Source organism: Rhinolophus ferrumequinum, chromosome 18 (assembly GCF_004115265.2).
Source record: "Rhinolophus ferrumequinum isolate MPI-CBG mRhiFer1 chromosome 18, mRhiFer1_v1.p, whole genome shotgun sequence".
NCBI classification, from domain to species: Eukaryota; Metazoa; Chordata; class Mammalia; order Chiroptera; family Rhinolophidae; genus Rhinolophus; species Rhinolophus ferrumequinum.
Window position 1 is genome coordinate 49167183 of NC_046301.1, and position 17801 is coordinate 49184983.

The following is a 17801-nucleotide window of genomic DNA, read 5'->3' on the forward strand; positions in this document are numbered from 1 at the left end:
AAACACACAGAAGGACACTTCATTGAAATGCTACGCATGCGTTGTTTCTTATCAACTTTCCTCTGTCAGCACTATTGGACTTGGGAACATTAGCAAGAACTTCCGTATATTTAATTCACATTCAAATTTCTCCTGGGGAAAGTTTTGAGACAAAGTTCTGTCCCCACGATGGTAAAATTTCATATTACATAAAAGCCAGTATCACAAAGGATCTAAACTGACACGTGACTTGTGAAAAGTACTGAAGAAATACATGGGGTTACGGCCCTCAAGTTGCTGTAAGGAGCCCTGATGGGGCAAAAACACCAGTGTGCGACCCCGAGATGAGAAACGGGCCCCGATGGAGGGCAAGCCCAAAGTAGAGCTTCATTAGCAGCGGGTCTGCGTGTGGCTCTCCGTGTCTTCCTGCGTCATCAGCGAGAGGGCCGTTTGGGACTCAATAGACAGATTGGGTGCGAGCCAGCAAACATGGAGTAACAGTCAGACTTGAGTGACATGTGCCTCACGTTCCTTTGCATGGCACTTAGTAAACGGTGATTTAAAACACAGCCCCTGTTTTCACAAAGGTCAATGTGGAGCTGCAGGGAAAGCAAGAATGTTCCTGAAATAGTAATAAAGTTGGAGGAGAGGGCTCAGTGACGTAGGGTTAGGGTGGTGGAGAAACAGCCCAGCAACACCTGGGGATTTTGAAAGACATTTAAGGCAAAGCTGTCCCACAGAACTTTCTGCGAGGGACATATTCTATGTCTACACTGTCTAATGTGGTAGCTGCTGTATTGAACACTTGAGGCTGGTATGACTGGGGAACTAAATTTTAAATGTTATTTAATTTTAATAATAACTTTGAAATAGTTACAAGTACCTAATGGCTACTGTGTTGTATAGCACAGCTCTTAGCTCCCAAGACAAATGTCCCTCAGGACATTGAAATCCGAGAGGATTTCAGCAAGACTCACAGTGTTCATCAGACCAGTAGTACAAACGAGGGACTGTAAGGCCCAGTGTGGTTCACTGTATCCATCCCTGGGTCCATTTTTCTAATACAGGTTATGTTTTTAAAGATGTGCCTCTTCTCTACTAATGCTCGTAGACAAAATTGTGAAAGCTGTTTTAAGGAAATATGAACAGATGAAAACTTCATGTTTGGGGGAGAACCACTTTCCTAATTGAATTTGCCTTTTCAGGAGGCTGCTACCTTGTGTGTTGAATTTAAAAAAACCAAAACCAAGATCTATCAGCTTTGAAGGCTTCCAATATTCATATCGTGCAATTCTAATAAACGTGGTTGAGACAAAGGATACTCAGACTAATGTCCTTTTAAAACAGGGAGATCAAGCACATGAAGAAATAAAAACCAAATTCACTTGACTTCTAACCCGGTCTCCTGGGATCAGAGATTCATTAGGAAAAACTTCCTTTCTGTTTAGTCCAGAGGCCCCGGGGGAAATTGGATGCTGAGCAGTGGGAATAAGAAGAGGGAACTGTGCCCGATGAGCAGATCCACAGAGCGCGGTAACGCTCCTCTGTGCGGTCCCTCAGCTTGTACCACGTGGGTGGACAGGACCTGGGTGTTGCATTTGACTCCTGAGCTGGCTGTGAACTGATGCTTCACTCCTTCCTGCTGTCTCGTGTGGGGACAGAGCTTCAGTCTCCATCATGAACCTTCCAGGGAGTAATTCTGACTTCCACACAGAGTCCTCCCTCTCAGAGACCCCATCCAGGTGAGTCTGAGAGCCCAGCAGGTACTGAAGGAAAGGGTCAGAGAGGTCAGAAGCTGAGAACACTCACCTGAGTCACTGCGACCCTAACAGCCCAGCCAGGAGACTAGAGATCTCCGTGTCTGTGTTTTTGGGTTATTAATTGATTGTTGGGAAAGAGCCAGGAGTGCAGTTGCCAGGCTTTCGGCCTTAATTGGAAAGGTGCTGGCCCTGGTAGTAAACGGCCAGCAACTGTGACTGGATGGCCTTCAGCTGTGGCTAGTTGGCTGTCAGCTGTAACCAGTGACCCATTGGCCCCTAATATAATCACCCTAGCAGTGGATGGTGGCTGAGCTAGCAAGCGCTGATTGCGGTTAGCACGGTGGCTTGCAGCTAGCAAGTGGGGGTGGTTGGTTGGCAGAGAAGCAGACGGCAGGTTGCGGATCGCGTGGCTCCTGCTCCCTGTGTCTCCATCCCAGCCCCCAGTGAGAATATAGTGGTACGACTCCCCTATCTGTGGCTCCATGGGTGTTCCTTATTGGCCTCACCATGTCCTTCGTTCTTGTGCAGGGAGCGAGAGTAGAGACCCCGCATGACACCCTGCATGATTTATAACTAACTGACTTATAATTAATTCATTTAATACATTAATAAGGATGCTTGAATCTTCCATACAGAGACCATAGTTAACAATTAAGTGATGGGCATGGATGTACCATTAGGTGACCCTGTAGAATGAATGAGATGCATAAAATGGGTGCAGTACAATGAAAATGTACCTGAAGATTTTGCTGTTTGGGGAGTAGGAGAATAGCTTCAGGTGCGGAGGCCGGTGCACTGAAGTGAAAATTCGAAGATGGGGTGTATTTGAGCATGTTTTGTATTTTACTGACAAGATTCAGGCCAGTGCAGGTAGGAACTACCTTGCAACACTTTTGTGAGATATATATTAAGTATCTTCTCTCATGCTGGGTATTCACATGAAAAAATTAGTTAATATGTCGAAAGAGGAATACTAAATTGTTTTTGTTGTATTATTTCATTACTGGCAAGGCTGCATAAATTTTGGATTGTTACTTGTTTACTTTTATTTTGGAACAGTTAATCGGAATTTCTAACCCACACTGAGCTTTTTCCCCCTGGTGGTCATTGACATGTAGGGCGGCAGGTGGGGTCTCAGCTCCTGCTCCGCACATAGGAACACAGGACATGGTGAGGCCAAAAAGGAACACCCACGGAGCCATGCACAGGGGAGTCATACCACTGTAGTCTCACTGGCAGCTGGGTTGGAGACACAGGAAGCAGGAGCCACACGATCCGCAACCCGGCCATCCATTTGTCTACGCCAACCAACCCCACTTGCTAGCTGCAATCCACAGTGCTAACTGCAAACCACACTTGCTAGCTGAACCCCCATCTTCTTGCTAGCCCCCATTTTCTGCTAGCGTAGCCACGGCAGTTATATTAGTGGCCAATGGCTCACTGGTTACAGCTGACGGCCAACTAGCCACAGCTGATGGCCATCCCATCACAGATGATGGCCATTTACTACCTGAGCCAGCACCTTTCCACGTGAGGCCTAGAGCCTGGAAACTGCACTCCTGGCTCTGTCCCCACAGTCATTCTAGATTTTTAATGAGAAATTCTGTCATGCACTGGGGAGTGTGAATTGAGCATTGACCAAATTTTAGGCAAAGAGGACACAGTGCTGAGAACAAAACACTTCAGTGAAGGAGAAATGAAGGGCACCGTTGTACCTTAAATCTAATGCCCCAAAGGCATCTCACACCACGTTTACATTTATGCAATGAGGACTTCAGTGCACCTGCTAATGGGGTGGGATGTCTCCAGTTTGATTTAAAGTTCTTTCCACTTCACGTGTGTTTTCAAAGTAAAATGCCCTCAACCAGGGAAGCTAATGAATGAGTGGAGAGGCTTCAACTCATTTCCTTCAGCAAATTTTATTGAATAAATGTCTGTATCAGAGTATTTTACTGCTGTAAAAAATTCCTGTCCTAGTTGATTAAAACAAACAAATATATGCTCTCACAGTTCTGGATGTGAGAAGCCCGAAAGGAGTCTCATGGGCTAATATCAGATGTCTGCAGAGCTGGGTTCCTTCTAGAGGCTCAGGTGAAATGCTGTTTCCCTTCCTATTTCAGTCTGTATTCTGGCCACCTGTCTTTCCTGGCTCATGGCCATTCCTCCGCCTTCAGAGCCAGCAGTTTTCTGCTTCATCTTGTCTCTCGCTTCTACATAGAGGACCATTGTGGTTACGTTCCTCCTACCTGGATGACACTAGGTCATCTTAACGTCAGCCGGTTAGCAAGCCTGTCCCATCTCCTACCCTAATCCTCTCTTGCTATAAAATATCAAATGCAAAGGCACTGGGGATAGAGTGTGGACAGATTTTGGAGGCCCTTATTCTGCTCACTACAAAGTCACTTAAAAGTGTATTATTATACATTCAGGGGCTCTTATATAAGAGAAATGAACGCAGAATTTATCATAGTTTTTGGAATGAGTGAACTACACACTTGCTTTAAATATTAAGGCATGCGAGGAAACATTTGATTCAGAAAACCTAAACCTGCCTGCCCCCGACTCTGACACAGGACCTCACCTTGCTCCTCAGAGCGTGGTCCACAGACCAGGAGCTGCAGCATCAACACCCCCTGGGAGCTGGTTAGAAATGCAGACCCTCTGAGCCCCCCAGGACCTGCTGACTCAGATTCTGCGTCTGGTAGGATGCTGTTGACCGTAGGTACATACAGGTTGAAGTGCTGGTCTTGGCTAGGTTTACTCACCTTCTCTCTGTTGACTTGGAGGCTGAATAATGGTTGCGTGTAGGTGTTTTCCTGTGGATTGTAGGTGTTATCAGCATTCCTTCAGGAAATGCCAGGTACCCCAGGCACAAAATATTTTCTGGATGAGAAACACTGCCAGGAAATAACCTGAAATAATTATAATCAAGGTCCATCAAATACTCCAATATTCAGTTTGGACAGATCACTAAAGCCCTTCTGCTCCACCCGAGGGCATCTGTACTGGTCATTCCTTCTTCCAAGTACACACGCCCACATTTCCTTGCCTCTCCCTCACTTTCTTCACTGAAGGCTCTGTTCAAATGTCACCTTGTTTCCTTGTTTGCAGGACTTGACTAAATGCCCTTGAAAAACAAAAAAAACACCAGTCACTATCTTGATTTAACCTTGCTTTCCTTTTTTAAAATGATCTGTCACCATATGGAATGTTATATATATTTATTATTAGCTTGCATGTTTTTTCTCCTTCATTGACCTGTGTAAACTTCTGTTTTTCAGCACTCTAGTACTCACAGACTAGACAGTACCTAAAACATGGTGAGCACTCAATTTATATTCCTGAAATACATGAAGAATTTCTCAAGAAAACTGTACAATACATGACACCTTTGGAAAGAAGCAGAATGGGACAAAAATTCCTAATCTAAGATGGCACGGGAAACCCGTAGAGAGAACAAGATCCATGCAAAAGTATTGAAATTAATCAATTGGCTGCAAAATAGAAATTGTAGCATTAGAACTATCTGAGTAATATCAGTTTGTCTGAAAATTACTCATGTGATTTTCCTGTCTTGGAAGTCACGTCTTCCTCATGAAACCAGAGAATTTTACAAGAGTTTCAGAATTTGTTCTCCTGGGACTTTCAGAGGAGCCAGACCTGCAGCCCCTCCTCTTTGGGCTTTTCCTCTCCATGTACCTGATCACTGCGTTTGGAAACCTGCTCATCATCCTGGCCGTCAGCTCAGACTCCCACCTGCACACGCCCATGTACTTCTTCCTCTCCAACCTGTCCTTTGTGGACATCTGTTTCACCTCTACCACCATCCCCAAGATGCTGGTGAACATCCAGACGCAGAGCAACGTCATAACCTATGAAGGCTGCATCACGCAGATGTACTTTTTCCTACTCTTTGGAACGTTGGATGACTTTCTCCTGACCGTGATGGCCTATGACCGCTTCATGGCCATCTGTCACCCCCTGCACTACACGGTCATCATGCACCCCCGGCTCTGTGGACTGTTGGTTCTGGTGTCCTGGATCATGAGTGTCCTGAATGCCTTGTTAGAAAGCTTAATAGTGCTGAGGTTGTCCTTCTGTGCAGACTTGCATATCCCCCATTTTTTCTGTGAACTCAACCAGATGATCCAACTTGCCTGTTCTGACACCTTTGTTAATAACCTGGTGATCTATTTTGTAGCTGTGCTGGTTGGTGGTGGGTCCTTGACTGGGATCCTTTGCTCTTACTATAGGATCGTTTCCTGCATACGTGCGATGTCCTCTGCTCAGGGGAAGTATAAAGCATTTTCTACCTGTGCGTCTCACCTCTCGGTCGTCTCCTTATTTTATTTAACAGGCCTAGGAGTGTACCTCAGCTCTCCTGCTACCCACAATGCACGCTCTAGTGCTACAGCCTCGGTCCTGTACACAGTGGTCACCCCCATGCTGAACCCCTTCATCTACAGTCTCAGGAATAAAGACATAAAGGGGGCTCTGAAAAGGTCCTTTGGGATGACAGCATAAAAGGGACGGTCGTCCTGACTGAAAAAGTGCCCTTGGTTTCATGGCTCCAAGTCTAAAACCCAACATTGTGATTCTTTAATCAGATTGTGTTTGTTCTAGTTTTATTTATATTCTGGAATTTCCATTTTTTTGAGTTCAACTTCTGTATATAATTTTTAAAATTATTAATTTTTTTACATTATTGACATTCAATATTATTTTATATGAGTTTCAGGTGTGCACTATCGTGGTTAGACATTTATATAATTTATATAGTGACCCCCCATTAGTCTGTACCTCCTGGCACTATATACAGTTGCTGCAATATTATTTACTATATTCTGTATGCTGTGCTTTACATCCCTGTGACTATTTTGTAAATATTAATTTGTATTTCTTAATCCTTTTACTTTTCAGCCCAGCTCCACAACCCTCACCTTTCTAGCAACCATCAATTTGTTCTCTGTAAATATGACTCTGTTTTCATTTTGTTTACTTTTCTCTTTACATTTCACGTATAAGCGAGATCATGTGGCATTTGTTTTTCTCTGTCTGACTTGTTTTACTTAGCCCAATATCCTCCAGGTCCATCCCTGTTGTCACAAATGTGGTAAGACTTCATTCTTTTTTATGACCACGTAATAAAACATTGTACATATGTACCACATCTTTATCCAGTCGTCAACTGATGAGCACTTAGGTTGCTTACATATTTGGCTATTGTTGCAGTGAACATAGGGGTGTATATATCTTTCCTAATTAGTTGTTTGGATTTCTTTGGATAATTACTCAGAAGGGGAATTGCTATCTCATATTTTTAATTTTTTGAGGAAACTCTATACTGTGGTCCATATTGGCTGCACCAATTGGCAATCCCACCAACAGTACATGAGGGTTTCTTTCTTCCCCACGTCCTTACCAGCACTTGTTGCTCATCGATTTACAACAGCCATTCTGACATGTGTGAGTTGATATCTCATTGTGGTTTTAATTTGATGATTAGTGACCTTGACTATCTTTTTATACACCTATTGGACATTGGTATGTCATCTTTGGAGAAATATCTATTCAGTCCTCTGCCCTTTTTTAATGGGATTGTTTGTTGTTTTGAGGTTGAGTTGTATGTATTCTTTATATATTTGGGATATAACCTGTATCCGATGTATCATTGGTGAATGTCTTCTCCCAATAAGTAGGTTGTCTTTTTTTGTGGTTGATTGTTTTCATTGTTGTGCAAAATTTTTTTAGTTTGACATAGTTCCACGTGTTTATTTTTTGTTTGTTTCCCTTGCTAAAGGAGATATATCATAAAACAAATATTACTAAGAACAACATCAGAGAATTACTGCCTATGTTTTCTTCTAGGAGTTTTATGGTTCCAAGTCTTACATTTAAGTCTTTCATCCATTTTGAGTTTATTCTTGTATATGGTGTAAGAAGGTGTTTCAGTTTCATGTTTTCCCAATATGGAAGTTTCCCCAACAATATTTTGAAGAAACTGACTGTCTTTACCTCACTGTATATTCTTGCCTTGTTGTCATAGACAAAAGACCATGTAAGTGTGGGTTTATTTCTGAGCTCTTTATTCTATTCCATTGAATTATGTGTCTGTTTTTATGCCCATACCATGCTGTTTTCATTACTGTACCCTTGTAGTATTGCTTGATATCAGGTAACATGATATCTCCAACTTGGTTCTTTCTCAAGAGTGCTGTGGTTATTCATGGTCTTTTGTGGTTCCATATCAATTTTAAGATGATTTGTTCTAGTCCTGTGAAAAATGTAAAGTTAATATTAGAAATCAGTTGAATTTTTATACACTAATATTGAACTATCAGGGATCAAATGTACGGTGATGGAAGGGGAGCTGACTCTGGGTGGTGAACACACAGTGTGATTTATGGATGATGTGATTCAGAATTGCACAACTGAAATCTATGTAATTCTACTAACAATTGTCACCCCAATAAATTAAAAAATAAAAAAAAAAAAAAGAAAGAGAAATAAAGAAAACAATCTCATTTATAATTGCATCAAAAAAATAACGTGGAATAAATTGGACCAAGGAGACAATAGACCTATACACAAAAAAGTACATGACACTGAAGAAAGAAATTGAAGAAGATACAATAACTGGAAGCCTATATTGTGGTATCAGACGGGAGAAATTAAAATCGTTAAAATGTCCACACTACTCAAAGCAATCTATTGACTTAATGCAATCCCTATAAAAACATCGAAAATCTTCCATACATGGACCAGAGCTAACAATTAAGTGATGGGCATGGATATACCATTAGGTGACATTTTGGAATGAGTGAGATGCATAAAATGATTGTAGTACATAGAAAACATATCTGAGGATTTTTGCTGTTCGGGGAGTAGGAGAATAGCTTTAGGTGTGGAGGCTGGTGCACGGCAGTGAAATTTGTGAGATGGAGTGTATTTGAGCATGTTTTGTGTTCAGTGGAAAGATCCAGGTCATGAGGTAGGAACTACCTTGCAACACACATTTGTGAGACATACATTGCAGTATCTTTTCTCATGCTGGGTATTTATATGAAAAAACTAATAAGTCTAAAGAGGAATACTAAATAGTTTTCGTTGAATTATTTCCTTACCGACAAGGCTGCATATATTTTGGTTTGTTACTTGGTTACTTTTATTTTAAAACAGTTAGTAGGAATATCATTTCACACTCAGCTTTTTCTCCACTGTGCTCATTGTCTTCTACATTTTTAATGAAATTCTGTCAAACACCTGGGAGTGTAAATTGAGGATTGACCAAATTTTAGGCAAAAGGACACAGTGCTGAGAACAAAATAGTTTAGTGATGGAAAATGAAGGTCACCCTTGTACCTTAAATCTTAATGCCACAAAAGCATTGTCGTCAGACCACGTTACATTTATGCAATGAGGACTTCAGTGTATCAGCTCATGGGGTGGGATATCTCCAACTTGATTTAAAATTTCTTTTCTACTTCATGTGGGTTTTCAAACACAATGCTCTTACCCAGGGAAGCTAATGAACGAATGGAGAGGCTTTAACTTGGTCCCCTCTGCAAATTACATTGAATAAATGTCTGTATTAGATTCTATTGCTGCTGTAAAATATTCCCGCATGAGTTGATTAAAACAAACAAACATATGCTCTCACAGTTCTGGGTGTCAGAAGTCAGAAATGAGTGTCATGGACTAATATCAGATGTCTGCAGAGCTGGGTTCCTTCTATAGGCTCAGGTGAAATGCTGTTTCCCTTCCTATTTCAGTTTGTATTCTGGCCACCTGCCTTTCCTGGCTCATGGCCATTCCTCCGCCTTCAAAGCCAGCAGTTTAGCTTCTTCATCTTGTCTCTCACTTCTACATAGAGGACCATTGTGGTTACGTTCCTCCCACCTGGATGACACTGGGTCATCTTCTTAACATCAGCCGGTTAGCAAGCCTGTCCCATCTCCTACCCTAACCTCCCTTGCTATAAAAATATCAAATGCAAAGGCACTGGGGATGGGGTGTGGGCATACTTTGGAGGCCCTTATTCTGCTCATTACAAAGTCTATTAAAAGTGTATTATTACACACTCAGGGGCTCCTATATAAGAGAAATGAAAGCAGAATTTATCATAGTTTCTGGAACAAGTGACTACACGATTGCTTTAAATGTTAATACATGAAAAGAAATAATAGATTCAGAAAACCTGAACCTGCCTGCCCCTGACGCTGACACAGAACCTCACCTTGCTCCTCAGAGCGTGGTCCACAGACCAGGAGCTGCTGCATCAACACCCCCTGGGAGCTGGTTAGAAATGCAGACTCTCTGAGCCCCCAGGACCTGCTGACTCAGATTCTGCCTCTGGTAGGATGGTGTTGACCGTAGGTACATACAGGTTGAAGTGCTGGTCTTGACTAGGTTTGCTCACCTTCTCTCTGTTGACTTGGGGGCTGAATAATGGTTGGGTGTGGGTGCCCACTGGGGGTTGCACCCCAACCCTTCACTGCTATTGCATCTTCTGGGGCCACAGTGAACACTGGACTGTGTGCAGCTTCTGTCTCTGTCCTTCCCCACCCGTCCCATCTACCCTGTTTGCTCTAATACTCCCACCTTCAGATGTCTCAATACATGGATCTCTCAGATGTGTTTGTGTGTTGAGTGGGGAATCCTTTGTTGAATTATAGCTATCGAATTTGTTATAACTTTAAAGGGGAGGCCAAGGTATTTGAAGAGTTTGTATAAATTTTGCCAATTGAATCTTAATAATACCATTAGTGTGTCCAACTAACCCTAAAGATTGAGGGTAACTGGCACAGTGAAAATGTTGTAGAACTGGTCAAATAGCACAGACTTGTTGTAGCATCTGACCAGTGAAATGGGTTCCTTGATCACTGTGGCGTTCAAGAGGAGTTCCCCCAAGTAAATAAATGGGTAGGAGCAGAAGAACTAAGGACAAAACAATGTGTATTTCTTAAAGGGCCTAAGCAAAAAAGGAGTAGGATCAGATATGCACACCTATTGAGGTTTGTTTGAAATCCCCTCTATTTGAAGTGTCTTAGTACTCTGAGGCAGAGGCTGTTTTATGACAGAGGGGTTGAGCACCGAGAGTGTAACACCCGTGTCAATAAGAACAGAAATAGGGCCCAGCCCAGTGGCTCGGGCATTTGGAGCTCCGTGCTCCTAACACCAAAGGCTGCTAGTAATAGTTTCCTTATCAATTTGAAGAGAAGTTTCTCCAAGCTGATTAAGAGGTAGGATTGGAAAAGGCCTTTGTAGTCCCTCGAACCACCATCACTGGGGGTTAGGAGGACCTGGAAAAGGCTTGTTAGAAGGCTGAGAGCATCTAAGTTTGTTCCCTTCATCCAAACCAAAGGTTCCATAGCCCAGATATTGGCAGAGGCTGCTATGAGAAGTCCTACGAGCACTACCACTGCCAAGTTCACGTCGCCGTAAAATGACTCACGTTTTCAAGTTGTTATTACCAATATTATTCTTGTGTGGCTGTGAGCTGACATCCAGAAGGACCAGGCATTTTTTATGGTGGTAAAATACACATACATAAAATGTACTACTTTAATCAATTTAAAGGGTATAATCAGTGGCATTAAATACACTCACAGTGTTGTGCAGCTATCACCACTATAGTTCCAGAACATTTTCATCACTCCAAAGAAGACTTCGTAACCATAACCAGTCACTTCTGATTTGTCTCCCCAGTCCCTGGAAACCACCAATCTGCTTTCTGTCTCTATGATTTGCTTGTTCTGGACATTTCATATAAATGGAATCATACACTATATAACCTTTTGTGCCTGGCTTCTTTCACTCAGTATACTGTTGTCACTTCATCCACCGAGAAGGATCACTGTAAACGTATGACCACAAACCCTCAATACGGCAGTCTCCCTTATCTGGAGTGTCATTTTAAGTGGTTTCAGTTACCCATGGTCAACTGTGGCCTGAAAATATTAAATAGAAATTTTCTCTAGATGGCAGCTTCAATAGTCAAGCATGGAAATGGGGCAAAGTCATTAGAATGGTTTTGTTGGCAGTTGGGCATAGTTCAGAACCCTGTTCACAACTCCAAATCAAGGTGCTTGGAACTCACATAGTCTTGAAAACTGTGCCTGCTTATGCCTTTGATAGACAAAGAAATTCCATCTCAGATCTTGAGGAAATTCTCATGTGACAGGATAACAGAGGTCAGATCCATAGGGAAAAGAACACCATCATGACTAAGAAGCCCAAGGGAGGGGATACACATATCTGGCATCCAAAATGCTCCCAAGGGGACAAAACTAGCAGAAACGAAGTTTTGTTCTATTTTGGCTCCTTCACACATGGGAACCTTTACACAAGAGAATAGAGTAACAATGGAACAATTAATTTAATGAGGATTTGTGAGAATTCAACCTCTGAGGCCCCAGAAATGGCAAACATGCACCTTTACTCTTCTCACCTATAGCTCAACTGTCCCAGGAAGGAGGGAGTTCAACTGCCTTTTAGAGCACCAAAGCCTGATAACGACGACCCTGCCCTTCCTTGCAGCTGAGTTCAATACCTATCACCCAGGGAAGAAAGGACCCAAGGAGCTAGAGGTCCGTTGATGCCCTCAAAGTACCTGCTGTGGGAAACAGGTATGGAGGCAGGCAGAGCTCTCAAAGGATGAACTTTGGTGGTACAAATGGAGATAACATAATGGTGAGAGTCCATTTACTTAAAACATTCTATACAATTCAATTCTTGTATCTCTCTCAATGTCTCTTCTTCTCAGCTTCCTTTCCCTCTCTTCTGCAACCCAATTCTGAGGCTCCCTCACCTTCTTAATGGAAATCGACCTTCTTTCAGCCCCCAAAACCTCTCAAGAGTTTCATACTCAGCCATCTTCTCCATTTTTCAAGAGCCACTACTAGTGCCTCTATTCTCCTCTATCAAAGATGCTCCTCTATTCTTTTATCTATAAAATCTTATTCATTCATTTATTCACTCATTCATTCATTCAAACAAGAAACATTCTCTGGGATTCCACATAGTTAGCACTTACAACTTCATTTGTACCTCTGGTGATTTTAAGTTACTTAATGTTTCTGTGTCTCAGTTTCCATACTCCTCTCTAAAACGACAATAATGATAGTATCCACTTCATACTGTAAACACAAGGATTAAATTAACGGTGATAAAGCGTGGGAAGCTTTTTCATTGTCCCTGTCACCTATTGAGCATCTGTGCCTGTTGATTATCATCAATGCATTACTGTCGACACATATTCATTGTTAAATCAAAAACATAGTGATAATGATAAAATGAGCCAAGGTGTACAAAACACAATGTGAGTGCTCAATACATGAGGTCCTCAAGAAATTTTAGCTAATTTAGTAAATTTATCACTCTCATTTTTGTGTATTTGAACGTTTCCAGTCTGTGTTCCAGGATATTTATATTTTTGTCAGTATGTGAAATGATTGTGATCTATTTTCTCAGAGATTTAACTAGACATATGAACACTGAATTTTTTTTCTCTCTTGCACCCACTTTTTTGGTTAATTTTTATTTTCGAATAATTTTAGATTTAAAGAAAGTTGCAAAGATAGTACAGAGAGTTCCGCCAGTGATGAAAATGTTTTGGAACCAGATGGAAGCAATGGCTGCAAAACATTCTGAAAATACTGTATGCCACTGAAGGCCACTTAAAAATGGCTATTGGTGTTACATATTTGTTTGTATTAACTGCCTTACTAAAATCATACAAAGTTAAAAGAGGTTTCCGGCTGTCAATTCATTACCTACAGCTAATACATCATCTTTAAACAATGAAAGTTGACTTTTCAATACTTAGGTCTCTTATATCTTTTTGTCCTTGCATTGCATTGGTTGTAACTTCCCAAGAGTTGATAAATAATATTAATGATGGTAGACTTTCTTTTCTTCTTTAATTCTTAAAGGGGAATTCTTCTGTTGCTCCTGCGAGAAGATCCCACGAGAACATTTTTGTAGTAAGTTTTGGTGTTTATTTAATTCCTTCCTTAATTATTAATCTGGTATCCTCCATCCTGAATCAACTTTGGACACTCATATTTTCCCAGAAATAAATTCATTTCTTAGAGATTTTCAAATTTTTAACATGGAGTCTTAAGTAATATTATCCAACTAATTTAAGCATTTCCTTACCTCTGTGTTCATTTTCCTCATTCCAAATTTAGGCATTTCTGTTCTTTCTCTCCTTTTATCTTTTTCAATAGATATCTAATTTTGTCTATTTGTTTGCTTTTGCCAAACAATTAATTGTGAAATTTATTTTGCAGTTCTAATTTTTTCCTTCATTTTAATTCATTAACTGTACTTTTATTTTAATGTTCTGCTTACTTAGGTTTGTTTTATGGAAGTTTTATCAGCAACATATTCAAATTTTGAAGTGTTTGTTTTTCTTAAGGATAGACTGTATGTGTGTTCATTTGTATTTTTGAATATAACAAAAGAAAATGAATTTAAAAATCAAGATTCATGTTACCACTCAAAGATTATCCCTGTTCAGATCTTGGTATACTTTGTAGATACTTTTTCCTTGGGGCTGTGCAAATATGTGTTTAAATATTTTTTAAAAAATCCATATGCTGATTTAACTTTTCCAGCCCAAGAAAGCAGACCAAATAGTCTTTCATAAGTGTTATTTCTCTTTCCACATGGATTGCATTTTTTATCTTTTTAAAAAGGGCTTCTGAATTCCTTCAGTGAAAAAGGTATCTTATTTTAATTTTACCCTAGATTAATAGTAAAAATGAAAAATTTCTCCAACATTTAATTATCCTTTTTATGTTTCATTTTATGAATCATTAATATTCTATGCCTTTTTCCTAATTAAGGCATTAATTTTTCTATTATTTATAATTCTTTATAAAATATTAAGTTTTATCAAATTGTTTTTTTGCATTCTAATTTTCTGCAAGGCACATTTCCTCATTCAGAATTTTTAAATTTATGGTCCAATTATTGATCTGTCTTTTATTTCTACCAAAGTCTTTCTATTCAGAGAGAACTTCCACTTTCAAAGATTATATATATTCATGTATAAGTTTATATTCCCTATATATTTGTCTACATTTTCTTCTAATAATTTGTATAGTTTCTTGTTCTACACTTAACATTTGAAATGTTGGGGTAATATGAAGATAAGACTTAACTTTATGTTTTCTAAATAATCATCTCTAAACAATTATTTTTACCTTTAAAATACCCTTTAAGGTATCTAAGAATAAAAAAATGCAAGTTGAGTTGGTAAAAAAAAAGTTATGTATCCTAAATTATGGTGAGCATGATGTCAAAAATCACAAAACTCTAGGGTTATTCCCATGAAAGAAAGAATAATAAGAATTCTAACACTTACCATAAATTTGAACATTGTTCTGAGATTTCATATCAATGCAATAAGATCTAAAGGTAAATAGGTGTTGTAAATTAATATTATTTGGAGAAAGTAGATGAATATTAGGGAATCTCTTAAAATTAATAAGAAAATCCAGAAAATGAACATGACACCTTATAAATGCAGAAATATCCAAAGCTTTCCTAATATAATAGTAATATCAGAGATATAATGTAAAGGAATATTATTCTTAATGACATTAAACCTAAAATACATGAAAATACTGTGTAGAAATCCTGTCATTTGCAACACCATGGATGAACCAGGAGGATACTATACTAAGTGAAATAAGCCAGACCCAAAAGGATAAATACTGCATTATTCTACCAATATGAAGTATCTGAAATAGTCAAACTAATAGAAGCAAAAAATAGAACAGTCATTGCCAGGGGCTAGGGATGGGGAAGTGGAAAATTGTTGCTAAATGGATATAAAATTTCTGTTATGCGAGATGAGTAAGTTCTAGAGATCAGCTGTGCAACATAGTGTGGTATTGTGCACTTTAAAATATTGAAGATAGAGCATAAGTATTCTTACCACAAACATGTGCGTACACACACACACACAGAATACCAGCAAATTTTTGCAGGTGATGGTTATGTTTGTTACCTTGATTGCTGTGATGGTATCATGGGTGTATACATATGTTTAAACTCATCAAGATATACACACTAAATAGATGCAATTTTTGTCAATCTATTATACCTCAATAAAGCTGAAAAAAAGATAAACTCGGGTGGCCGGATGGCTCAGTTGGTTAGAGTGCGAGCCCTTAACCACAGCGTTGCTGGTTCAGTTCCCACATGGGCCAGTGAGCTGTGCCCTCCACAGCTAGATTGAAGGACAACGACTTGGAGCTGATGGGCCCTGGAAGAACACACTGTTCCCCAATATGCTCCAATTTAAAAATAAATAAATAAATAAAAAGATGATAAACTCATATGAAAAGACAAGCTCAATATTTAGAAACACTAAGACATTATATTTAGAAATTCAAATTTTTTAAATTTTATTTGTGAACATTGGTAATATACATGAAATATAAATAATGGTTAATAATAATACTGGTTATTTTTGTTGTCACTGTTGTTGTTAGTGAAAGAACATCCAAGGTCCAGAGGATCTAACATATAGAAACTACAACATAATAAAAGAACGTTTCAGTGATTGGAAGGCCTGCCTAGATTTAGGAAACTCCCCATTCCCACAAGTACTGAGCAAAAAGTGCAAGAGCAACCAACCATCAGGGATGCAGGGAAAGAGATGATTGCTTAGGGATGCAGGCAACCAGTACTCAGTCTTTTGTTTCCTCCTTCTGGGGAAACCCAGCAGCCCCATGGAAAGAGGAAACCAAACAAGAGTCAGGAATTTTCTTCTCCTGGGACTTTCAGAGGAGCCAGGCCTGCAGCCCCTCCTCTTTGGGCTTTTCCTCTCCATGTACCTGATCACTGCATTTGGAAACCTGCTCATCATCCTGGCCGTCAGCTCAGACTCCCACCTGCACACGCCCATGTACTTCTTCCTCTCCAACCTGTCCTTTGTGGACATCTGTTTCACCTCCACCACCATCCCCAAGATGCTGGTGAACATCCAGACGCAGAGCAAAGTCATAACCTATGCAGGGTGCCTCAGCCAGATTTTCTTTTTCATTGTGTTTGGATGTCTGGACAATTTACTCCTGACCGTGATGGCCTATGACCGCTTCGTGGCCATCTGTCACCCCCTGCACTACACGGTCATCATGCACCCTCGGCTCTGTGGACTGCTGGTTCTGGGGTCCTGGTGCGTCAGTGTCATGGGCTCCCTGCTTGAGACATTGCCAGTCTTGAGGCTGTCCTTCACGAACATGGAAATCCCCCACATTTTTTGTGATCTTCCTGAAGTTCTGAAACTTGCCTGCTCTGACACCTTTGTCAATAACATAGTGGTGTATTTTGTGACTATTGTCCTCGCTGTGTTCCCTTTCTCTGGGATCCTCTTTTCTTATGCTCAGATTTTCTCCTCCATCCTGAGGATTTCCTCGGCTCGGGGCAAATACAAAGCCTTCTCCACCTGTGGGTCTCACCTGTCAGTGGTCTCCTTGTTTTATGGCACAGGCCTTGGCGTGTACCTCAGTTCTGCAGCCACTTCATCCTCTAGGACAAGTCTGGTGGCCTCAGTGATGTACACCATGGTGACCCCCATGCTGAATCCCTTCACCTACAGTCTGCGGAACAGGGACATCAAGGGCGCCCTGGGAGCATGCCTCGTCAGGGTGGCGACTGTCAGGGATGAAGTTATTGGACTCTCATGAGTAGCTGGGTACACAATACTGAGAACCAGAAATCCTGCCTTCCTTTGTTCAATATTTTAAATTTTCCAAATTTTGTATGTTTTAAAGCAGAACTTTCCTTGGGTCTTCCTGTTCTCTTCCTGTTTTTCTTAAGGTTATGTCTTGGAATCTCTTTTTCACTTTATAACCAGTCATTTTAACTTTGTGTGAATAGAACCTGGCATTTTCTCCATTTTATCTTCTATAATGGTTCGGATTTTTTTTTTTTAAATAAGTCTCCTGCTTTTAATATATATCCTCAGAACTGATAGGATGTGTACCTATTTTGGAAGTGTTGCCCTGCAAATTCATTTACAGAGATGATTTCTGAAGTTATGTG

The 17801-nt window shown here is 40.4% G+C and overlaps 2 protein-coding genes across 2 annotated transcripts; both read left to right on the top strand.

Annotated features, from left to right (window-relative positions):
- The first annotated feature begins 5333 nt into the window (after positions 1–5333).
- On the top strand, positions 5334–6263 carry LOC117038489 (olfactory receptor 7A17-like). The gene has a single exon (XM_033135455.1). The coding sequence runs from the start codon at positions 5334–5336 to the stop codon at positions 6261–6263; it is 930 nt and encodes a 309-aa protein (XP_032991346.1).
- A 10322-nt stretch (positions 6264–16585) lies between these two features.
- On the top strand, positions 16586–17443 carry LOC117038490 (olfactory receptor 7C2-like). The gene is made up of 2 exons (XM_033135456.1): positions 16586–16940; positions 17223–17443. The coding sequence occupies exons 1-2, from the start codon at positions 16586–16588 to the stop codon at positions 17441–17443; spliced, it is 576 nt and encodes a 191-aa protein (XP_032991347.1).
- Positions 17444–17801: the final 358 nt, after the last annotated feature.

Coding starts and splice junctions, on each gene's coding strand:
- LOC117038490 (XM_033135456.1), top strand. CDS start 16,586: ATGTACCTGATCACTGCATTTGGAAACCTGCTCATCATCCTGGCCGTC. Junction 16,941..17,222: donor TCTGGGGTCCTGGTGCGTCA/GTGTCATGGGCT, acceptor CTCACCTGTCAG/TGGTCTCCTTGTTTTATGGC.
- LOC117038489 (XM_033135455.1), top strand. CDS start 5,334: ATGAAACCAGAGAATTTTACAAGAGTTTCAGAATTTGTTCTCCTGGGA.